This window comes from Centropristis striata, chromosome 7 (assembly GCF_030273125.1).
Source record: "Centropristis striata isolate RG_2023a ecotype Rhode Island chromosome 7, C.striata_1.0, whole genome shotgun sequence".
Classification (NCBI taxonomy): Eukaryota; Metazoa; Chordata; class Actinopteri; order Perciformes; family Serranidae; genus Centropristis; species Centropristis striata.
Genome location: NC_081523.1, coordinates 21,394,596 through 21,420,147, shown reverse-complemented (window position 1 = coordinate 21,420,147; position 25,552 = coordinate 21,394,596). Strand labels below are relative to the sequence as shown.

Genomic DNA, 25,552 nt, shown 5'->3' with positions numbered 1-25,552 from the left:
TATCCGCTTTTAGTCCCTCCATATATTTTCTTTGACACCATAGTCTGACAATTCTCCACTGTGTTTATCTCTTCAGTCCATGTGCCAATCGTGTGATCCAGATCGAGCCTCATGCGTACCTGGATGGAGCAGATGGGAGTCGCTACAGCCCTCCCCCATCCTACCATACCCCTCCTCCCTCATATCGCACACCTCCCCCGAGCTACAGCAGCCCCCCTCCCTCCTACAGCAGCCACGGCTTTGCCCAGCAGACCCAAATCACCATGCAGTCCACGGTGCAGCTCAGGACAGAGTACGACCCCCGGACTCAGGCCTTCTACACCACTGCCGAGCCCAGATCCCAGATCTCGGTGCAGCCCATGAACCCTGCTCCGACTAGGAGCAACCCCAACAATGAGTATTACAGCAGCAACGCCAACGCCAGCGGCAGCAGGAGCAGCAGCAGCAGTCACGGTAATCTCAACAACAACAACAGTGGTAGCCGAAATAATGGGGGATCTCGAGGTTCTGCCGTCTTCTCCCATCATCATCCTGCACCTCCTCCTGCTGCCCCGACTTCAAGTGCTAACTCAGTTCCTCAGGGTGATGCAGCCTCATCGGCTGCCCAGGGCCCAGAGAACAACAGCTCCACACGGGACCTGTTGTCCCAGTATGGAGACGGCTCACTGGGCCTGCGCTGCCTTGACCCCCCCTGCTCCCGCTGGACCCTGTCCTCTTTTGCTGAGAGGCACTACGCTCCGTTCCTTCTGCAGCCCACCACAAAGGTGAGCTAAGTTTCTCTGTTTGTTTGTGTAGAAAAACGATGTCGAGAAAGACTGTGCTTCTGTGTGAGGTAAGGCTTCATGCTGACTCACTGTGGTGATAATTTGAAAGGGAGGGTTAGTCACCAGAATGAATAGCAGCAGGAAATCTGGGGTGGAGGTTGTGGTCATGTCCTATCTGACTCACATACAAGCATACACATACACACACAGTCTGACCTCAGTCTAGTGGGTGGGCAGTCGCCTCTAAGCCCTCCAGAACTGAAATCATCTAGTGGCCTGTACTTGACATTATTAGAAACTCTTGGTCTCTTCATCACACTGTCAGATGTTTCTCTATACAGCCAAATTGCTTCATGCACTCCTCTAATGCCTTAATCCAGTACTCCTCTTATTGCTGAATTACTTAAAGGAAAATCCTGGTTCGTTGCAACCAACATCTTATTTTTCTTATTTTTGGCCATCACAACCAAAGTCTGCCTTGTTTCAGGCTATTTAAAATGTAGACTTTTGGGGAGTTTTGCAAAAAAAAATTCCTCCAGTGAACATTTGGAATATGTTGCTAACATCCACCTTGTAATTTATCCACATTTTTTGTCGATCAGTTGTGCAGAATGTGCAACATGGTTTGAGCAGCAATTCATGTAAGCTGATGCTGTCCTGGCCTCACTCTGTACAGTGATTTTATTGATGAAGATCCATCTTTATCCTTCTGTTTCCAGGTGGTTGTGATTGTGCTGTTCCTCCTACTGCTGGGAGTCAGTCTATACGGGACCACCCAGGTGAGGGATGGCCTAGAGTTGACGGACATCGTGCCAAGAGAGACCAGCGAGTATGACTTCATCGGTGCTCAGTTCAAGTTCTTCTCCTTCTACAACATGTACGTGGTGACGCAGCGGGCTGATTACGCCCAAAAACAATCTCTGCTGCACCAGCTCCACCTGAGGTTCCACACTGTTCGATATGTGCTGAAAGAGGACAACGGACAGCTGCCTCGCATGTGGCTTCACTACTTCAGGGACTGGCTGCAAGGTAAAATTAAGCTATAATTAATTCCCCAACTAGACCAAAAGTAGATTGGCTCACACCCACTGACTAAATGAAGTAGACAAACGAACTGTGATGTCACCCATTAGTTTGTGGAGTATGGTTTTGAAGCTTTGGAGTTTGGCATTTTGGCTGTCACCATCTTGTTCTTTTGGAGCTAGCTTGGTTAGCTAACAACTGACTCCTCAGAATGTCTTTTAGTACAACAAAACACTGAACAGGTCAAAAGAAATACACACAGTATTGAAGTGTCTTGAACATAGTGATTAAGACCAGAAACTGATTAGGAGCATGTCATTGAGTTTTTAAAAAAATCAAGTGAGAAGTAAAGTCATTTGAATTCTTTGTGTAGCCCTCTGCTGGCCATTAAAAAGAATGCCGGTTCAAGGCACTTCCACATTGGCTTCATGTTTAGAGGTTGCTGCTTGGTCACCGCACAGCAAGAGGGTTCTGGGTTCAAACCCAGGCTAGCTTCGGTGTGTAGTTTATTTTGGTTCCTTTCATGGTCAAGCAGGTTATGTTCATGGTTGGCTCTAAATTGCTTGTTTTGTGGTCGTCTGTCTCTCTGTGTCAGTCCTGTGATAGACTAATGTCATAGCAACCTGTCTAGGGTGTACCCCACCTCTCACCCAATGTCAGCTGGGATTGGCTCCAGTCCCCTGTGACCTTGAATAGGATAAGCAGTTACACAAAATGGATAGATGGATATAACTACTGCCCCAACCAGACCAAAACTGGATTGGGTCGCACCAAGGAAAAGTCTTTGCTTGGGTCTGATGTAGCTGTGTGAGTCAGAGTCCGTGTTAGATCACTCAAATTTTACCCTAATATTGATGTCACAGATGAATTTGTTATTAATGCTACATTTAACATTACTATTCAAGATACTTCTGGCATGGGAGTAATTTCCTTTCTCATGAAACCGCTTTGAGATCATATTTTTCTTCTGTGTTTTGACATGAAGCTGCAGGAAACAAGATGTTGGGCTAGAGTTCAGAAGTAGGTGGGATTGCAAAATGGACACGGACAGTAGCCTGATTAAAATCACTTGTGTCTTTCAATAGTGGGCCTGATGGAGGAGGACTAAGTGGGAGGCCATATTTTTATACTTGGCCTCGGGCAAGTATTAGAACATTTGGCAATAGAGAAAGTTGCAGATGATGTTGACAGCGCAAGCTGACACACATAATGTATACATATATATTAGTACTGCTAGTTTTTGTAACTTTTCATTAAAATATATTACTATTAGAATTTCGCACATAACAAGCACAACACCCCACCTTTACTTCATTTTGTATGATGGCAGGATTTAATTTAGGATGTGTTACTGGTTGTATACCCAGCACTGACAGCTCCTAAGAAGTGTAAAGTGCCACTGAACAAGTATATTATATAACACATGCCAACCTTAATCCAGGAACGGGCTCATTTTCAGCAAGGAAGCGCCCTCACTGACGATAAAACACATTGTGTGAGTCTGTGTGTGAGCCGGCTGGGAACCACACAGAGAGTGTGTGGGTGAGAGAGAGAGAGAACTGTGTCTGATATTGCTCTCTGCAATGGTGGGACAAATTGGAGCCAGACAGGCCAAGGAACGAGACCCAAAACAACATCTCCCACAGACGGACCACAGCATGGGCTGTGGGGGAGAGCCGAGAGGAGGGGAGTGATATGGATTAGAGAGTAGTATAGAAAAGGAGACACATGTTACTGATATATTCCCTAATGACGGCTTTGAATCAAAAGCAGCACAGTTTAAGCTTTTGAAGTCTTGTTTGGTGGTTGAGAATGGAACCAAGTTATCATATTAAATCAATCAGGCTTATTATAGGGTTGGGGTTAGGTTGCAGTGTTGTGTTATATTGTCTTGTCCTGCGTTGGGTTGTTGTGTGTTGTGTTTCCTTTTGAAGTTGGCTTTATGAGTGTGTTGCTGAGGAATAATGAAGATAACAGGGCATGTAACCTTTCCAAACATCCACATCTAACCATTCTGTCTTGTTGTGGTTTCCTGTAGGTCTCCAGCAGGCTTTTGACAAGGACTGGGAGGCTGGTCGCATCACCCTCAACAACTACAGGAATGGTTCTGATGATGGTGTCCTGGCATACAAGCTTTTGGTGCAAACAGGACGCAGGGACAAGCCCATCAACTTCAACCTGGTATGTTAAGTGTTTAAGCCCATGTCGGTTGTTAAAAATGATGCAAAGCTAAGATATGAGGACATGTATACAGTCTGTATTACATGGACTGTGATCTGATCTGATCTGATCAGAAATCTGTTTTGTACTTTTGTATGTGCATGTATACATTTTTTTGTCATGCATGATTGGGGCTAGAAGAGCCACACCCGGCTTAAAAACTGTCTCTCTCTTTTTGTCTGTCTTTTTCTCTCTGTGATGACTTTACCGAGCCCAGGAATTTAAAGCTCTCACTGGGGCTGCAGCCTGCCTCTGAAAAACCTATTAACTCTTCATTTAAACCATTTGTCCCACTTGGTAGTTCTGTGTGTGTGTGTGTGTGTGTGTGTGTGTGTGTACGTGTGCGTGTGTGATGCACATGCATGCAGGGACTTGACAGTGAGATGTCTCTCTTTAGCATCAGGCCTTTTAAGTTTGACACTTTGTTAGTGATTCTAGACACAGTTCACAGTATGAGAAGTTGGAAGGCTGAGTGGTGCACAACAGAGAAACGCACAGAGCTCCCAATGCGTCTATAAATAATTTGCCTGGATTCTGCAGCCCTGTGGTAACAAAATAATTAGAATAGTCAACATGAACTTAAGAAAAACGTTTTTGCACATTTGTTGCATATTTTGATATGATGAATTGAGCTCCTTGGCCTCACTGTGCAGCTCAATCAGTTTAACTTTTTAGGTTAGTGTGCCAGAGAAATTTGACTTGCTGCATTTAAATATCAGGTCCCTCTCAAAGTAATGTGACAGTTATTTTGATTTTAAAAGGGCTTTAACCCACACTGCTGTGTGACTATAAGACGAGTAATTATCTTAATCTTTTTACAAAGTCTAGATCAGCTGTTGAAGTCAGTCCCTGCTCCAGCTTCAGCAGGGCATGGCACACCGTTTTTAGTTTAGTACCACCTCCAAAAAACAACATGCATAGATGCACGGCTGCATTCTTTGGCAGGAGACAGCACAAACAAAAGATAAGGGACTGGAGATATATAAAAACAAAATTCTTGGCCAGGATTTCTGAAACCTCCAAACACAAAACAAGCCAGGTCCCTCTCAACACTGAGATCATTTTCCTCAAAGATAATTAACTTTGACATACAGCTCCGCTGTGTCTTGTGTTTATTTATGTTTATGATTTGTGTGTGAGTCTGTGTTCAAGTCTTGCATGTCTACAGCATGAAAGCTTTATCCCCCGCTGCTCTTAGCTCTTTGTTTTTGGCTTTTACCCTTTCCCATTGAGCTCAATTGCAGCAGCACACTTCTCTTCCCATCCCGTGCACTAGCCAACAGGAAGCAGAGGCAGGCCTGGTGTGCGGCCCTGTGACTTCACTTCCTGTGCCTGTGAGGGAAGTGTATTTGCCGTGAGGCGTGGGGGCCGCCAGCAGAGCTGCCTGGGCTTCCCGTGACAGCTTGAAGACATACAGTTGTTGCGTATCCCGCTGTTAAATTCAATCCAGATCCTCTGGAATCCAGCTCTCTTTCTTGCCCCCCCCACCCCCCACCCCCCCCTCTGTCTCCAACTCTCCTTCACTAACTCCTGCTCGCACTACCACTCTTGCTCTCTCTCTTGCTCCGTCCCTTCCTTCCTCCCTTTCCCTCCCTCCGTGCTCCACTGCTGTGTCCTCTTTCAATGAGGGGAGCTGAAACACGTGGTTTCTTTGAGGCAGCTCTGTGTGTGCATTTGTATGTTTTGAGTGTGTGTTCTACTTTTGTCTGTTGTGCGTGCACTTAGAGCAGTAGCTGTGTCTCAAAATGAGGACCAGATCTTTTCCAACCCTGGCAAATTGCAAAGCTAGATGTTTTATTTTGATATGCCACTCCATGGATCTGTGCAGAGGTGTTCTGGCTTTGATCTGCTGCTGCTAACATTTCCCTCTGTGCTGGGCGACCATTCATTCCTCATGGCCTGGGAGTCGTATGGGAGCTGGTTTTCTCATGTGTGTGTGTGTGTGTGTGTGTGTGTGTGTGTGTGTGTGTGTGTGTGTGTGGGTGTGGGTGTGGGTGTGGTTGGGGGGGGGGTTAAAAATAAAGCAATAGAAAGATGAAGCTTTGGAGAGTGATACAGAAGGAGGTGGATATGGAGAGAGGGAGGAGGTATAAAGTTTGAAAATGCTCACAAAGGCCATGTTAACACTATCAAGAGCTCTTTTCTTCTCAGGGCTGGGTTGGTCTGTGGCGCCGGGCATTCTGGGTACCCGTAGGGGTCAAGAGAAGCAAGTGTGAGCAACATTTGTACAGATGTTGTGTTATTTTTATAGCTCTACTCCATTTGCTGGGTGGCATTTCCTTCAGTGTTAACAACCAGGTTAACTGCACACAGACGCGCTCAGGGACTCCAGCCAATTTTTTTATTGTTACGCTAACTCAAGCAATTTTTCCCTCCCCACCCCCCATCACAAAAAAACCCTACTCCTTTCTTCATCCACCTAACCCCATGAGTCCAGCTTCACCCCCAAAACTCTCCCTGCCTCAGTGAAGGAATGATTTATGATTCCTAGAAGGGAGAGTGGCAGAGCGGTGTGCACTAATGGTTTTACCTCTCAGGAGGTAGCAATGCTAGGATACACTCTGGTTCCACATGGGAGGGCGAAAGTAAATGGCCCCTGAGCGAGACAGTCATTCTTGTCTTGACCACAGCCGTCACAAAAAGAGCAATCTCCAACCAGACAGAAACACAAAGTCTGGGATTGGTCTTATTCATAGTGGGTGGATGTCAGGAGGTTAACTATACAGACTTGTAACATAAGACTGAAAATAACTACAAGGTTAGTAAGTGGCTTGGTACAAATGTTATTATATTTTGGACATGATTAAAACTAAATCTACAGCCATGTTAATAGTGTATCTATACTCCCAGAGTCCTAAATTCACAAGGATTATGTTGACAGATAAACAATAGAAGGATCACCAAGTTATTAAAAATATATCCTTAGTGGGACATGAATGTCTGTATCAAATTTCTTAGCAATACATCCAATAGTTGTGGAGCAATTTTACTCAAAACCACAAATGTCTGTCTCATGCTGGCTGAAGAAGAAATATTAAGGGATAGCCAAAGTCATTAGGACTCATCATATGTGCACCATAAATGTCTATTTCATAGCAATCCATCCAATAGTTCCAACCTACCAACATACCAACAGATGTCAAAAAAGTTCAGTAAATCATAATATAGCCTTAAGCAACAATACACTAACCAGAATGCCAGATTAGAGTGTGTCTCATTCAACATATGTCAATAGACTAGTGCATTTCCCACTGTTAGAATTAAGACATTCATCTTCCACAGCTGCTTCTTGACAGAAAAGTGCTGCAAGGCTTCCTTCAGAAATGTATTCAGAGTGGTCAGGACATCGGGCCTGAGGTTGGCCAGCCAATATCTACTGTATGTAAAGGGAGAAGCTGATTCAACATTTTCCATGTTTTAATGTGGCATGATAATTCTGGGAAGCTGTGATGAGAAGTACGGGAATTTTCAGAAAGACGACCAGTGTTTGACTTGTTGATTTTTCTTTGGTTGGAAAGAGAGAGAGACTAATATTTGACTCTTATTTTGAAAGCTGCTCCGTTCTCTTGCACTCATGCATGTGTGTAAGTAAGCATTTCTGTGGTCAGCTCACCTGTGCAATGTTTTGGTTCAACATGTCCTTTTTCCACAATACCTTTTCATGTCCAATGTATTCTTAACGACCGCAATATGATTTCCTATGCAAGGTCCACCTATTTTTTTCACCTTAATTGCACTTTTTCCATTTGCTGATTATTACATTTTCATATTTCAAAGCACAATGTAGCCCTAATTTAATTCACATACATGCAAGTATGTGACCTAAAAGAAAAAAACAACAAAACCTCATATTAGTAATTATGGTACCATCATTAATTTATTTAATTTCTTTGTTTTGCAGCTGACTCGTCAGAGGCTGGTGGATGCAGATGGGATCATTAACCCTGGGGCTTTTTACATCTACCTAACTGCCTGGGTGAGCAACGATCCAGTGGCTTACGCCGCCTCACAGGCCAACATTCGCCCACACCCTCCTGAGTGGCTCCACGACCGTACGGACTCCATGCCCGAGACACGCCTCAGCAGTAAGTCAGCCTGTCCACAACATATGCCAGAATTAAAAACGGGAAACTTTATAGTGTAATGGAATGAAGTTTTGCTTCGACGCAAGGAAGGAAATGTCAATAATAACGTTTGCTCCATAATTTGAAATGATAAAGTTCGTACCTACTACACGGTACAGCTGAACAAATTGCATTTACTGAAATTATGAGCCCAAATATGCTGCCACTTTTTTTAGGTTCCATAAAGGGGCTGCTACATGTGAGTAGTGTTTACCTCTTGTGGTTTGAGTTATTTCTCCTTGTCTGCCTCTTAGCTTTAAGTGAGGTAGTAGACTTTACTGTACCACTGCGGTGCATGTGCGTTTGTGTATGTGTGAGCTCAGGTTGCAAGGCTGAGGACCAAGACACGGCTCACTGTGGTTCTTCTAATGGTGCCTGTGGTGAATGCTATAATCCTGGCTACCATGGGGCCCTAGCATTACACACATACACATACACACACGCACACACACACACACACACACACACACACACACATTATTAAAACTCAGTGACCCCAAACACTACACACACCCTGTTCTCATTTCCCCGCCACACACACAGACTGTAACTCACATAAAAAAGTACAGTCATGTTGTTGTTTGATTCTAGCCTGTGATTTGGTGCAAGTCAGGAAGTACTCCATGGGGGAGGAAAATGATTGGATAACAAGGAGAGACTGGGTTTGGGTGGGAAGCACAATTGGATAACAAGCAGGAAGTCCTTTACGGGGGGGAATATGATTGGATAAGCAGCGTGAAGTGCTTGGCTGTGCGGGAGCCCCCGGAGCAGATCTGTGCTGGCCAAAAGCCAGCCGGTGTCTTGATGGAAATTTATAGTTGAGATTATAATGGGCCAAACCATGTTAGCAAGTGCTCCTGTCTGACCCTGCAGGCACTGTGTAATATACACAACACTAAACAATGCAAAACATGTACTTTATAAGAAAAAGGATAGGTAATTGGAAATGCAGTTAATCTGCCATATGCAGCAATGTGTTGTTAAATACATGAAATTGTGAATGACTGCACCAAATGTAACTTCATAGAAGAGTGACAGGCAGGTATGCATGTTCATGCATCTATATTATGCTTTATGTGGCGGTGCTAAGTTTAGGGTGTGGTAATGGTGGTGATTCTGACATTGTAATTACTGTGAATCAACGTTAGCTCTGACACTCTGCTGTGTCTGGAACTGATAGGCCCTCATTAGCCAGGCTGGGCCACAGACTGGCTGGATTTGACTCAATGGAGCTCTGTTTCACACTGCTCCGCCCACCCCCACCACACACACACACACACACACACACACACACACATTCGCCCACAGATGTAGCTGCTCTTGGAACGCAGTCGGATGAGGGAGGGAAAGCCTTGATATTGGTGGTTTGGCTGAAGAGCCTAAAAATGATTTCTGCAGATACACTCAATGATCAGAACCTAATGTTAGTTGATTAGAATGGACAAATACCATCTGCAGATGTTATCGTTGCCATTGTTGATTTATCTGATCACTTCCTTAATATTCCTCAGTAATCTATTTCTCTGGATTGAAATGTCATCATCCTGCAAGGCTGTGTGGCCTCTGCTTTCTGTGCCTGAAAGCAGAATCATCATCAGCTGCTGCATGTGGTCTAATAAACAATGATAGGCAATGTGGTGATTACACCTATTGAAATTTAAGTTATGCTGCTTTTTTCATTTCTAAGAAATTACTGTCATTGTCTGTCCATCCAGTCCCGGCTGCTGAGCCCATCGAATACGCACAGTACCCCTTCTACCTCAACGGGCTCCGGGAGACACCGCAGTTTGTGGAGGCCATCGAGAGCGTGCGGGCAATCTGCGGCAACTACAGCCGACAAGGCCTACCCTCCTACCCCAACGGCTACCCTTTCCTCTTCTGGGAACAGTATGTTAGTCTGCGCCACTGGCTCCTCCTGTCCATCAGTGTCGTGCTCGCCTGCACCTTTCTGGTCTGTGCCCTCTTCCTGCTTAACCCTTGGACCGCCGGCATCATAGTGAGTATTGAAAAAAACGAACAAAAGACAAAATACTATTCATACATGGTTGATAATGGTCATATATTCATAAAGTATATAAGATGTTCTGTCAGATGATTGTTGAGAGAAAAAGACATCCTGGCTCACTCTTTTTTTTAACCTGCTTTAAAAAAGTGTAATATCCTGCTCTCTATACTGCCCTACAAAGTCTAACTGCAGTAACTACATTTTTGGTCAAAATTGAGTTATTACTGAAAATGAACTCATTGATGTCTGTTTTATGTTGTGACAAAGTTTTAGATTTAAATTTTGCTTTATTTTAGAGAAATAATGATATAAAAACCACAAAATCCAACTCAAAACCAAGCAGTAATTGCACTTACCACAGTCTGCTTTGGATATATATGTATAGTGATTTAAACATAAAAAATAATAGAAATTATAAGTTTATTTGAAAGGGAAATTATTATCTAGATAGTGACGAAGTAAAAAATTGAGATAAAATTATATGAAGACTAAAATATATCATTTCTTTATAATTTTATGTCTTAAATAATCAAATCTTTGGATAGAATTGTTAAACACTTTTAAATACACTGATAACAAAATCAATTTGAAAATGTTTATTCACTGAAAACAAAATATAAAAGATGAAAGAAGACAACAACATTATAGTTACTGCACTCTGTTTTTGGATTACTATCAGAACCTTTTACAGCAATGCAGAAACTACGTTTTTGGGGTCAAAGGTCAAATAAATCATCATGATTTTTGAGCATAAAAATTACATCATCAATGCATGTAGAAATAAGTGTCATAGCACTTACCTACCTATAACACATTTGGCTGGCCAGTTAAAAAAAATGTTAAAAAACTTTAAAGCAGTTTTTCTCAGTTTTACCTTTTGCGTAGTTACTGCAGTTAGCCTTTGTAGGGCAGTATACTATAAAAGGCCCATTTCTTGACATAGAGAAGCAGAAACCCCTAACTTTCAGTTATTAAAAAAATCCTTTTCCTGTTCTCCACCCTTTATTTCCTGGTTTTTATGTGTGGTCCAGAAGGCATCTCAGAGAGGACTAATTTAAAAAGGAGAAGGGGCTGCTGTGTGTTATTGTAGCCCCAGTGACCAGTGTTTATCCTTTGCTGTTTTGTTAGGGCCCGTCTGTTTAGTCTAGTCCAACACTCCCAGACACCAATGCTGAAATAAATGGGGAGAGAACACAAAGTTGCTCAGACAACTTGCTCCCACTCTAAACCTATAAAAAGTTAGATTTTATTTCCATCCTCTGCACTCCTCAATCCCTCTCCTCTTAGGAGTTTCCAAGGATACACGCATTCACAGTCACACACACTTTAAGCAAACACATAGACATGTATATACTTGCGCACATACAGCATGAACGTGTAAACACACAGGTACATAATTCACGCAGAAACATACACAGAGCGCTCTGGTTTTTCTCTCTGGTGGGTTGTATTTTACGACAGGCAGTAGCCAGGCCACCCGAGCCCTTAAACAGGGGAGGAGGGGACCTAAATGTTCATCCTTCAGGCTTTACTAGCAAGATCAAAAGACAAGTTATGGAGAGGCGTCAAGTTTTACCATTTGCTCTGTCCAGGAGCAGACCACCGCCAGCCCTACAACGTCACACCCTCAACCTTAAGCCCTTTCAAACCATCTCAGCTATTTGCCCTGAAATCCATCTTAACAACATAGACAGGCCTGTTTTAACCTTGTGTCTTGTGCTTTGATTCATACAGATGTTTCTAATCCACTTGACATTGATTGCAGTTCACACTTGGCATCAGAATAAGCTTTAACTGCATCTCACTTGTGATCTGGTTCTGCTTCCTGTCAATGTTCTCAATTGATATTTTTTCCTTTTTTTTCCACAAATTTTATGACTTTAATCAAATCACATCAAATCAAATAGTCTTTATTGTCATTATATAGTTCACTATACAACGGAATTGAAAGTGCCACTGCATTAGATTTGACTAAATCAAAAAAGATTTGCAACTCGACTTGGACTGACTCGTCACTTCACTTGACTTCATCCTTTTGACCGGAAAATACTTTCCCCCAGGTCATCCTATGCTAAAAAAGTATAATGTTACACCTACATTTTTTCTAACTAAATTCGGTCGCATTTCTTTTAACAAATTTGTTTTAGCAAGTACATTTATTTTTTATGAAAAGCATTTTTTTGTAAATTATAGGATTACATTGACATAAAATGGCATTACATTTGGAATAAGCACTATGCTTGTTAAGGACTCAACACTCAACGTTTAGGACTAGGGACTTGCAAGACAATGACTTGACCCCACCTCTGCAAGAATACAGGCTATGTGCATGTCTATGTGGAGCATTCTGCGCTTTCACAATATTTATATAGCACCTAGACCTGCTTTGGGACCTTTTAAAATAAACATTTTGGCCAAATTGTCTGTCACATGGTATTGAGAAGTCTACAATGATCCTTGAAAGCTTAAATGTTGGGACTACGTACAGGTTTGATGCCCTGTAAAGTCTCTGAATGTTATCAGGACCAAATAATTTCTCAATTTATCTTTCCACTTGATCAGATCAAGATCCCTGAAGATGCACTTGAGTCTAAAGTGTAGACAGAGTCAGACACACATGCAAATACCCCCTACTGGACACACATGCACATGCTCTGTGCTTGCATACTGTATACACACACATACACACAGCTCCCTCCCCTGCCCACCTTAGCCCTCTTCAAAGGATTTGGGCCCCATGTAACCTGACGCCTGTCAGCTGATAATGGCATTTACTCCCAGCTCCTGTCCCGCTTTGCACTGAGACGTCCACACACTCTCTAATTCCAGGTCAATTGTATATTCACACAGCACATGTAGTCAGTAAAAGTTTATTTATTGGCAAAAGTATTATTACTGTTATTACTATATTAGTGATTTGAAACACACAGTCACCTTCTTTTCTAACAGAAGCTTCTCCTTTCCACTTTAGGTGTTGGTGCTTTCTCTCATGACTGTGGAGCTGTTTGGCTTCATGGGGCTGATGGGAATCAAGCTGAGTGCTGTGCCTGTGGTCATTCTCATCGCCTCTGTGGGCATTGGAGTGGAGTTCACCGTCCACGTGGCCCTGGTAGGCAGACACATGTTTTGTTTTTTTTATTATTATTTTACTCCAAAATTTAAGATTGAAGATCAGTGATCCCCTTGAGAATGAAACATAACAAAATGTGTGTGTGTGTGTGTGTGTGTGTGTGTGTGTGTGTGTGTGTGTGTGTGTGTGTGTGTGTGTGTGTGTGTGTGTGTCTGTGTGTGTCTGTGTGTGTCTGTGTGTGTGTGTGTGTTATAGGCGTTCCTGACAGCTATAGGGGATCGTCACAAGCGGGCAGTGCTGGCGTTGGAGCACATGTTTGCTCCAGTGCTCGACGGAGCCTTTTCCACCTTATTAGGCGTCCTAATGCTTGCTGGCTCTGAGTTCGACTTTATCGTCAGGTGGGTACAAAAATCATTATATAACATTATATATACAGCTAAATGAGTGTTGCTCATAAGCACTTAAAAAGGTTATCTTTTGGTGTCTGTGTGACGTCAGTAGACCATTGAGACCGTGCCTCAACCTGTATGTCACAAAGGAATCTACCTGAGCCACCAATCATGCATGAAGGCTCTTCACTTTTTTCCTCCTTTCCCTCCCTCAGTGTCTTTCTCGTCTTCCACCTGCATCTCCCCTTTCATATTGCCTTTCTGTAAACCTCATCCCTTTTCCAGCTACCAGTGACATGCCTGTTTTTTTCTTGATTTCTGGGGAAAGAAACTTCATAAACAAGGCCTTTATCTTTCTCCACCCGTCTCAACCCTTTTCTTTCATCCTCCTCTTCTCCGCCTTAGTGTCTCTCATGCCTGAAAGTTTAGGGGAAAACAGGGGAAGGATGGAGAGTTGAAGGTCAGGAGAAGGGGGGGTAAAAGAGAGTGAGGGCGAGAGAGAGAGAGCGAGCAGGAAAGTCCTCTGGCTTTTGTAATCTCCTTCAGCTAGTTTAACTGCCCTCACTAGACATTTATAAGCATGGGAAGGAGTTGGTGTGGGGGGGCAAGAGGGCAGTTGTGGAAAGACAGGAGAAGTGGAAATTAAAACCGACACAGTGTGGGGGCTCTGCGTCGGTGGCTCCTTTTGTGTGCAAGCACTCTTGAAAGCATCTGACAGAAAGGTAGCGACCAGCCACCGTAAAAGGAAGGAAAATTAATGATTCTATACATTTTCTGGGCTGAAGTATTATGAGAAGTTTCCAGTGAGCTCACTGAATAATTTAAAGTGGCTGTATAATTTGGTTGACCTGCTCCTTTAAGAAAAGGGAGCACTGAAGTCCATGTGATCTGCAAGCACACAAACTCTGTCATGTGCACAGGCCTGCGCTCATGCATGCACACTCACACAATCGCATAGTCCCCCTCATACATATACACACACACACACACACACACACACACACACACACACACAAACCTGCTCTGACCTTGTAATCATGGGGGTCAATGATGGCATGCCTGCCAGTGAGAGCACACACAGATACACACTCAGAGAGACACACACAAACAGACACACATACACACACAAACACAGGGAGGCCTATAGACCTTCTCTCCTCACCTCCAGTGGTGTGCTCTGGTTTCTGGCTCAGTTTCGGGCCTCCATTTAAAGGTTCTGCTGTTGTCTGAGCAAACAAAGCAGCGCCCCAAGACGGTGCAATAACAACAGGCCCAGCTCGTATTTTTCTGCTTGCGCCGAAAGAAATGTTTCCCTGGCTTTCCCCGTCAGCCCTGTGAATGTTTTCACTCTAAACAGCCCGGCAGGGCACTCAGCCTGGTATGTGGGCTGCACGCGTGCATGTGTAGATGTCTGTGCATATGTGTGTATCCAAAGGTGACGTGGCGTTTACCCCTCCTGGTGTGTATGGACATGCTAACCGTGGTGATGACACAGTTATTTCAGTTGCACTTACAGAAACAGTCCTGATAATCTAATAAAGTAGATGAAGGATGGGTGGGCGGGCTCTTTAAGTACTGTATAGTGTATATATGATGTGTGTTAGTAGAGCTTTACCAGAGATGGAGGCAAATGACAAATCATATGGCTTGCTTTTAATGCCCATTTACTACCAAGGATTGCTACAAAGTTTGACATTTAATTTGGCATCATAAACTCTGAACCAACCATAATTCGGTTCAGAGTTTATGTGAGAATATACAGGAATTAAACCCCAGCAGTGAAATCTGACCTTACTTAATAAGTTCCCACTTTTATTTTTAAAAAAATGTCCTTTCCAGCCATCATGTTTTAAAACAATTGTTTGCATTTTTAAAAAATGATTTGATGTAATTGTTAGGAGGGCTCTGCTGACCTTGGTTTCTGATGTAATTTGTGTTTTTGTTTTGTTTTGATCTGTCTGTCAGCAAGATTTCAGCAAAACCACTGGCCCAGTTTTTTCGAAACTCAGTGGAAGCGTGCAGCATATTCCAAAGAAGAACTCATTCAATTTTGGATCAGATATGAATCATGAGGCAGATGCACAAATTGCTTTTCACTTCCATTAACTTTGCAAGATTGGCCATGGCCTTGGCCAAAGCACTGCCATAATAACTCAACCCTAACCCTAACACCTCAATTGTCCTTCCACATTTACGTTGAAAAAGCACAGTTACCTTTTAGTTACCAATGAGCTGCTGGCATAAAAGAACCACTCACAGCATGCAGTCCTGTCCTCAGCACTTCCATGTACCTGCAACAAGATTGAATAAAAATCACTCTAGCTGCTCTCATCATTGCAGGTATTTTACCAAGTTACTGCATCTGTCTGCAGGCTCGATCCATCCCTGCTCAGACTTTTTGATTCCGTAATTTACCACAGGTTTATGGTGCTGGAAAGCTTTTAAAATGCAGCTTGAAAAGGCTTAAAAAGTGCTTGAATTTGACTTTCAAAAAAGAGTAGGGAGAGAGGCCACCCATGCTGGGTAGACAAGAACCAGCTCTCCTTACTTGTGACTCCTCTGTACAATGCCTACCTTCCTGTAGACACACACACATTGATATAAGCACGCGCGTGCACACACACACACACACACACACACACACACACACACACAGAGTTATGAATGTGTGTTAAGTTTGAGGCCCAGCTGCATAGCATACCAGCGCATCTACACCTCCGTTAGCCCACTTAAACCTTAACCCCCAGCATACACACATGCACAAATAGCATAGTCAAGAGTCAGGCGAGGAGGTTCATGGTTCATCAGTGTGTCCCTGATAACCTGAGAGCCTCCACTGGAGAATCAAGTGAGGAGGAAAGCCTTCCCTAATGAACGGAGCTGGATTGGGGAGAGAGGTACAGAGGGAGAGAGCGAGAGAGAGGGGAGGATTTAGAGTGGAGATTGGGGGGTCTTACCTGATACATTGGAGATTTAATTAGACGGAGGGGATTGTGGAGTGGCCGGGAATTTCACAGGGGCTTAGCTAGAAAGAAGGGAGAGAGAAGCGAGGCAGAGAAGAGAGAGAAAGAAATAAAAGAGAGGGAGAGAGACCAGGGAGGGGTGGCGCTCTGAGGGTCCCCTTCTCTTCTTCCTGGACTAAATTGTTTAAATTCTATACCCTTCACTTCATTTGTTTGCTTCTCCCTCTCTCTTTTTTAGAGCCGAAGAGGAGAGAGAGGCCCCTGTCCTCTTGTACCCCCCCAACCCTCCAACGTTCCCCTCACTCGCCTCTCCTCCCCCCTTTTTACCCCTTCCCCCCCGCCCTTCACATTCCTCACTGCTTTGTTTTCTCCATGTTTGCTTATACACCACACACCCAAGAGAGAGTACCCTCGCACCCAATAACCCCCCCTCTTTTTTTTCTTTCCTCCCGTGCCTTTGAATTAACCAGCTCTGGCTAATTATGCTTCCCCTTTCTTTTCTTTCTGCGGCTTCTTTAAGACTAACCCTCTTTGGCAGGACTTAGAAACACACAAGGTACATTTCTGTTTTGCTCCTCAAAACCACAGTGCATGCCTGCCTGTCTGTGGGGGGTTTATATATATGTGTGTGTGTGTGTGTGTTTGGGGAGTGCCCGGGTGTCTTTGTGGAAGTATTATTTCGGGCGTGTGTAATGGTTGATCTTGCACATGTCTCCCCATGTCTAAACCTTTGTGGTTTGCACAGGTATTTTTTTTGTTTCTTTGACTTCTCTTCATGTCTGACTGTGTTGGCCTGGGTGACTCGGTTTTGTTTTTCTTGTTTTTTTCGTGCCAGTCAAAAAATGTTCAAGCTGGTCATGTGCTTGGTGTTTCAGCTTACATTTTTGTTTATTCCCTACGTTCAACTATTGTTTTTTGTGTGTTGCAGGTATTTCTTTGCAGTGTTGGCCATCCTAACAGTTCTTGGAGTACTCAATGGATTGGTCCTTCTTCCAGTATTACTGTCATATTTTGGGCCGTATCCAGAGGTAAAATCCCAATAAATACAACTGCAATATGATAAAATGTGGCTATTTTTTCATTCATAAATATTGAATGCTCACGGCTGCCCGTTTACCTTCTGCCTTCTCACGTCTCAGGTGACTCCAGTCGACGGTCGTAGCCGGTTACCCACCCCAGAGGCCCCTCCTCACGTGGTCCACTTCTCAGTCCGTCCTCACCAGACCACGGCGGCGACCACCACTTCTGGTGCCGTTTCAGACTCGTCAGACTCGGAGTACAGCTCAAACACCACAGTGTCCGGTATCAGCCAGGAGCTGCAGAACTACAACCTGCCCTCACGCAGGGGACAAACTCGAGCAGAGGAGCAGCAGTATCACCTCCAGACCAGCAGGGGCAGAGCAGCCAGGACAGAGGAGGAAAGGACAGCAGGATCAGGGCATAGGCGCTCAACCAGACAGCACGATCCTCCAGCCTATACTGTGTCTTCGGTAAGAAAATCTGTGTTGCATGTATGATCCTATAATTGCAGATTTTTCTCACATGGTAGAAATAAATATCTAACTTGTTTTATTCTGCAGTCCTCTCAGGGTTGTGATTCTGGCCAGACCGGAATTACTCAGCGTAACAGCAGCAGGGACCCCAAGAGCCAGCTGCACTGGCAGGCCCCGCCCCCAGCCCGCCCGCGCATGGACGCTTTTGAAACTGCTACTGAGGCTGGGGGCCATCATGGCTCACACGGCCATAGAGAACACTCAGCAGGCCATAGAACCCGCTCTTCCCACAACCCACAGCCTAATCACCGACTCCCGCATCACCACCCCAACCCCACCCCGTATTGCCAACCCATCACCACGGTAACGGCGTCAGCCTCTGTCACTGTCGCTGTCCACCCAGCTCCCTTGTCCAATCAGGGCCCCCCCGCTTCCTCTTACCCAGGATACACTGCAATGGACAGTTACTGCTCATCAGGGGCGGAGGGGCCGGAGCCTGTCTTCCAGGACCCACATGTGCCACTGGACACCCACATAGGGGCCAGAGGAGTCAACGTGGAGTCCATGGAGCTTCAAGATTTGGAGTTTGAGGCAGCTGACAGCAACAGTGGCAGAAGGGCAAGCTGAGGTGGGTTTTCAACCACTTCAGTAAATCCATATGTAAAACAACTGTCCTTTAACTGTCAAGTAATGACAGTATTTTCTCAATTTTGTTTCCAGTTGTGCAGAACGGAAGTACAACGGCCAAAGATGGACTCCTCTGTATTACTAAGCAGCTGACCCAGCCAGCCCAGCATAGAATCGCCCAGCGCGGCTCGCCCCCGGCCCTAAGCAGCGAGTAACTCGCCACTGTTGCCGTCATGGTGCTCATTCTTACTGTAACCCAGTGGACTATTGTCTTAGATATTTCTATCTATATTTAAAAGATGTATACATATGTAAATATGAACAAAAAGTAGCTATAATTTTAGGAGCTGTACAACTCCTCATGTTAACAGAGTGGGGCTGCCATTTTATATGGTGTGTGTGCGTGTGTGTTTGTGTGTGTGGGTGTGTGTGTGTGTGTGTGTGTGCGTGTGCGTGTGCGTGTGTGCGTGTGTAAATGTGCGTGTGAGTATGAGAGATAGAGATAGATCTCTGATTACTGTTCACTCATCTGTGGATCTGTGCCATTAGGAAGCTTCATCTAGACAAAAATACCTGTCAGCATTCACTGTTGCTGCTCAAAATATTTTTTTAAATAATATACATTTATAACTCTATGCAAATGTTTCTTTAAACAAAAGAAGTGATCTGTCTACGTATATGTGTGTGTGCGTGTGTTTGCGTGTGTACGTGTGCATGTGTGGTAGTTATGTGTAGGGCTGTGTGATGTGAAACAGCCCCATTATCCTCTGGCTTCTACATCAGATACATCCTCAGAACAGACTAACATTTACACTCATTTAAAACATGAGGGAAATTGTTAGAATTATCAAACAGGGCTATGGTATATATGTGTGTGTGTGTTTATGTGTGAGTGTTTATTATTGTATAAAGGTACGCATGTTAAACTATTAATTTTTTATCACAAACCTGTGGTAGTTATGAAACAATTACTGTTTAACTTGACACGCTATGCGTGCTATTTAAGACGAGCAGATATGAAGAAATTTTAAAAGCTGTTTTTTTTTTCTTGTTTTTTTTTGTTCTTTTAGTTATTGCCTCTGCATTGGAACCTGTTTCTGCTCTCAGCTTTGTATCACTGTCTGTTAGGCTGCTCTCTGGTCATATTTTACTGTAAAAGGTTATGTATTGTTTAACCCTAGCAGGCTCAAAACAGGTTCTGTCTTCGATACTGACATACGAGCAGTAAACTCACCTCAGAAACTCACTCTACCATTACAGGGACATTCACATTACTGATTCTGGAACAGGGTCAAACACAGGGCACTTACTCTGTGTCCAGTGGATAAGCTAAAACTCAAACTGTATACTGTACGACCCGATTCAACGTGGCACTTGACTGCATTTAAACTTCATTCACGGGAAAATCTTGCCTCAAGTAGCTCTTTTATTTCTGTCCAACCAATAAGCTAGCCCATGCAGCCTGCTAAGGGATAAGCCCTATATGGCCTGACATTGTGCTCTATGCGTGTCTCAATGTATATGTGTGTATAAACATTTATGTGTGTGTGTTAGTCCATCCTCTCACTCTGTCTCAGCTCTCCTTTAGTGACAGTAAAGACAACTGGCTCCAATTTGGCCTCAGCCGTCCCCACTGACCTCAGCTAATAAAAATCCACAACATAACGCCATGACACTAATTGGACGCGCGCCTGCAACTGCCAAATGGCAAAGCCCAGAGCCCCGGGGTCAGAGTTTACACTGCCAGCCCCTCTCTCCACCAGCAATGGCCACTTTATATCTGCATGTGTGTCTATGTCAGCATGCAAACCTGTAACCCCCTCCGCCCCCACCCCACTCAGCTCCAGACCCAGGTCCCTTTGACCCCGTCACTCACCCCCTCCACACCTCACTCTGCCTCCACTTTTACACTCCCACTTCCTGTTGAACACGTGTAGCTCTTCCCAGAAGTCTTTGCAGTTCTCCATCTTTCTGTCCACCATGTTACGTCAGCTGCTTGCATGAAATAGGTTGTTCTGTTTGTTCGTTTTTTTGTTTTCTCCCAATGTCACATTGGCAGTAGCGGAGAGAATCATAGCTGGCAACTATTTTATTCGTTTTTAAATGTTTTTTTTGTTTGTTTTCAACGTTCAATTGCGATATTTATATTTTTGTAATATAAAATATGTTGTTTTTTCTTTCATCATTGTCGTGATGCCAGTGGATAACAAATGCAGGGATTTTTATGTCTATTGAAAAAAAAAACACTATTACAGTTTAATGTTTTTACATTAATGGAGTTTGATCTGTATAAAGTGCTTACTAATGTTAAATAGGAAAAAAAAAGAGTATATAACATTTTACACTACAGGTCTCATCATAGCTCTTAGAGGATTTTAAAAGGAAAAAAAAAATCAGTGGTTCTTCCAGACTGCCATTTTGGTCTCGGTTGGCGTGGATGTATGCTGTTTTCAGTTACAAAGATAAATGTATGCCATATAATTTATTTATATGAAAATTTATTTTTGTAGTGTACATAGTAGTTGTCAAGGTATTTGACAGAAGTATATTTTTAAAGAGTTTATATGTAATGATATACCATAACAGAAAAAAAACCTTAAGGTGCACACTTTCACTGCTAACTGTCTTGTGAGACAACATCGACACCTCCCCTTCAGTATTATGTTCCGATCCTTGGAGAGAGACAGCTGTTTCTATGGGTTTGTCAAAGGCTAGCCATGAAAGTAGAAAATTGTACTAGCTCTCTAAATATTAATGTTCAAACACTGATAGAATTCTAACAAATAAAAATATTATAACTTATTTGTCTCTTTGTTCATAACTTTAATAAATGGAAACTTAAAAAAATGCTTTGGTGTGACTGTGAGTTGATTGTTTCCAAAGGGTTTTGTGCTTAAAGGGTCAGTTCACCCCAAAATAAAAAATACATATTTTCCAACCTTAATTATAATCCTGTGTAACAGTCTAGATTGTTTTGATGTGAGTGTTGGAGATATTGGCCATAAAGATGTCTACCTTCTTAAGAATACAATGCAACTAGAAAGGACTTTGTTTGTAGTGCTCAAAGTGTCAAGAAAACATTTGAAAAACACAGCAACATGAAACTGCTCACAACAAGGTCTGTGGATTATCTTGAGTAACTGGGTCATGATTTCTGGAAAGAGAAAAATATATATATGTTTTGATTTGGGGTTTCTTTAAAGAACATTTTGAGAAATACACTTCAATTAATTATCTCCTCTCTGCCCTCAGTGTATTCCTATTAACTGAAGTATCTTCTCATCTACCTGCAAAAAAGGCTACTGACAGCCAGGCGATACAGACATCACTTTCACTTAAGTAAAAATGTTTCTGGTGTTCCCTATTAAGCCAAGCTACAGGTAAACATGACCTCCCCTCTCTCCCTCCCTCTGTCGTGTCCTGCAGTTTAAAACTCTGACATCTGGTCTGGAGTCCTGCAGCCCTCCCCAACAGCCCACCCAGCTCCGCCCCCAAACCCCCCACCTCCACTCCCTGTTCTATATGATTTTGATTGACAGCTTTATAGACTGCAAGGAAATTGGTTGTAGTTACAATACAGCTGGCCTGTTCAGAGTAATGAAAAAGGGCATGTGGCCTTGAGCTTGCTGCACTGATGGTGAGAGAGAGAGAGTGCCTTGTCAACTGCATGGGTGGCAGCTATTTATTCTCATATACTCGAGGGTTGTAAGAGAAAGTTTTGGACTCGCCTACATGCAGGAAACATTCAACTGAACACAGTTTGTATGGGTGCCGGAAGTCCTGGGATTTTCACTTGATTTTTAAGGTGTTTTCAAGGTTTATAATAAAGCGCTTGAAATGGCTTGAAAAGTAGGTTTTATAGGATCTCACCTTAAAAAAAAATTGAAAGGTGAAGGATTATGGAACTTAGCATTTTAATCGATACAATAAAATGTCTTTATATTTCTGCAATGTAGGTGAACGCTATTTCCAGCTGTGTCCTTGCTGTTGTTCCTAACTACAAATAAAGGATCAGCTTTCTTAAACCACACTCTCAACCTGAACCTCAAGGAGGCTAAGGAACTCACTGACCCCGGTTAAGTGGTTAGAGGCAGGCAGTAGGCATGTCATTATCTTTTAAAGCCAATAAAGGCACACTTTTCAGCTGAGTGCTGTCCAACCAGTGCAAAGAAACAGACTGACATCTTACAAATGACAGGGTGTGTTTGTTAAGCTGGGTGGCAGGATGTTTTCCGTCATGTTTTGAACTTTTCTAACTGGACTAGACATTTTTAGTTCATAGCTGGATGAATACGTAGAGCAAAGGTAAAAACTGATGCAGGTGTTGCCTATGTGTGCCGGACGTAATGTGGCAGTCAAAAAGTAAATTTAGGTTTTGAATTTGGAAGAATATGTAATTTTAGTTTTATCCAAAAGTCTATGGTGGCAAAGTATTCTTTAAAATGATGTTTTTAGTGTTTAAATGGGTTTCAAACACTTACATTCTCACAAAATTAAAATGTGAACCCTGTGGATTTGTGTTAATATGTTCATCCAATGCATTGCTGGATAGCAGTAGGTGAAAATTTGCTAAAATTTGCAAAAAGTATCTGTGACCACCCCGTGTTTTTGTAGGTGACATGGTTCATTGAGTTCTAATGTTGTTGAGGTCTCTTTCAAGAGCACTCCCCCTTTTGCTGGAGCACCCTGGGTCACCAAACCAACACGCGCCCCTCCTCTGGCCCTGCCTTACCCTTTAGCCCCCCCTCACCTCTAGCCTTCTCACAAACACACTCAGAGTTGCCCTCAGAGGTGGAACTGCACATTTTGTGAAGAGTGCTTCATTGAAGCTAACAAGCTCCAGGTTGTTGTTGAGTGTTTCCTGTACCTGTCCTCTCAGCCAACAGAAAAGGGGGTTAGAGGGAGAGGAAGATGGAGGGAGGACAAAAGAGGAAGAGAGAGGAGGCAATTAAGAAGTTCCTTCTCTCCTGGACTAATGGACTGTTCCGCCGTGGCTCGCTGCCCAGACTGGGTGACAATGGAGCGGATACACACTGTACAACAAAGCTTTTTTCATGTGTAAAGGGAAATCTACAAAAGGGAATTATTAAACCCTATGTTCCACTCCTTCTTTTCCATCCCTCTGTCCCTCCCCTTTCCCTATTTCCATCCCTCACTCATTCCCTGAAAGGCTTCTCCATCATCACCTGCCGGCAAAGTTAAACCCTCTGAGTGTATACTCTCCTCTACATGAATGATTGCTCTGTTGACATGACTGCATGGGACACACGCAAACACACCCATGCACTCCTGTCCAATCCAGTGCCCGATTTACTCATTCATTATTTTTTTAAAAGCAACAAAAAACAGAATACATCTGCAGGAAGCATTGTATGGTGTGTTGATACAGCTCCAGATCGAGATGAATCTTTTTTTTCTTCTCTTTTTTTTACCTTTGAGACCTCACAGACACCTTTAAAACTATTCAACTTTGGACTTGTGTTTGCCTCTGTGTGTTGGTATGTGTCTCTGTGTGTGTCCAACAGTATGCATACAAAAAAGTACTATTTGCCAGACTTCAAAGATGTTATAAGTTTCCAAATACCAGACTTGAGTGACAGCAAATGAATGTAAGTTAAATAAGAACTGTGTGTCTCAGAGTGTAAATATTAGATGATAGTCTCGCATAGCCAAAACTATCTACACACGTTGTTTTAGCATTGTGCCAGCGCTGGAGAGAGTTCTGTCTAACCCTTTTATAATTCTGCACAAAGTGGAAAAAATGCTCTGGCTTGTTTGTATTTAAACCAGTCATTTGTTTTGGCCGCCGCTACGCCAAAGATGCAGCAATATTACGCTTGCAAAACAGTAACCTGCAGAGCAAGGGGACCATAATTCTGCCTGGAAAACTCGTAAGATAGAAGTAAGAAGACTGTAAGATAGGAGTGTAGGAGAGGCATTCATTCTTTAAGTGTGGAACCGTCCTATCGTTCAGCGTGCTTAGCTTAAGTTTTAACAAGACAAAGACAGCAAGAAAACATCCACATCAAAACTATAAATCAATGCCATTTGGAATGATTTTTGATGCCATTTGTGTTGTCATTAGTTGCCCTAAAGATACATTTTGCTCAAAAGCCAATGTTACTTACCAGTCTAAAAGAAACATTGTGAGTTCAGCATTAAAGCTCTACTCACAAGAACTCATTAGCAATGGAAAGCCGTGCAAATATTTGCTCTGGTTTTGCTTCTTTTTAAAATATTAATGAGTTTCTTTTCGGCCAAACATGGCTTCTTGCTGGGAGCAGGTCGTTGGACTAGTGATAAAGGTCGCTTGCCAAGAGCTGCAGCCATCTTTGTGTTCACTGTGACACTAACTGGGGGCTTTACCCTTAACACGATTGACAAGCCCTCAGTGTAGCTCTACTTCTTCGTCCTCTCATGTTGGACTGAGGGCAGACTGGACGTTGATAGTTTTAAACTAAAGTTCTGGTCATATTTTTCACATTGTAGTTTTATATTTTATTGCTTGAAGTATGCCTAGGTTGTTCTTTTTATTTAATTGTGTTGTCACTGTCTCTGTGTGTAATGCTGCTGCTACGCTGTAATTTCCCAGCTTGGGATAAATAAAGTATATCTATCTATCTATCTATCTATCTAAAATAAAAGGTTGAACATTATGGGAGGGTGTATACGGTGGTGTAGTTTAATTAGCACTTTCCTCTTTCACTGTTTTCTCTGGGTCCTTTGGCTTCCTTCCACAGTCGGGCGACATACAAGTTAGGTTAAATTAGTGACTCTAAATTGCCTTTAGATGTGCCCTCCTCTCACTGGATGCCCTCTAGTACCTCTACATTTTTCTTCTTTGTTTGCGTATTGATTAATTTCCATGCTTAGC

General features: G+C 43.1%; 1 protein-coding gene across 1 annotated transcript in view; it reads left to right on the top strand.

Moving 5' to 3' along the window:
* ptch1 (patched 1) overlaps positions 1-21,564 on the top strand; it is a 55,141-nt gene extending 33,577 nt beyond the window's left edge. The window contains exons 14-23 of the mRNA XM_059337642.1: positions 77-764; positions 1,484-1,793; positions 3,826-3,968; positions 7,909-8,092; positions 9,847-10,127; positions 13,108-13,245; positions 13,462-13,604; positions 17,487-17,586; positions 17,698-18,048; positions 18,139-21,564. Of these exons, the coding sequence (XP_059193625.1) occupies positions 77-764; positions 1,484-1,793; positions 3,826-3,968; positions 7,909-8,092; positions 9,847-10,127; positions 13,108-13,245; positions 13,462-13,604; positions 17,487-17,586; positions 17,698-18,048; positions 18,139-18,678 (2,878 nt within the window). The 3' untranslated portion in view covers positions 18,679-21,564. The remainder of the gene's footprint in view (positions 1-76; positions 765-1,483; positions 1,794-3,825; positions 3,969-7,908; positions 8,093-9,846; positions 10,128-13,107; positions 13,246-13,461; positions 13,605-17,486; positions 17,587-17,697; positions 18,049-18,138) is intronic.
* Positions 21,565-25,552: the final 3,988 nt, after the last annotated feature.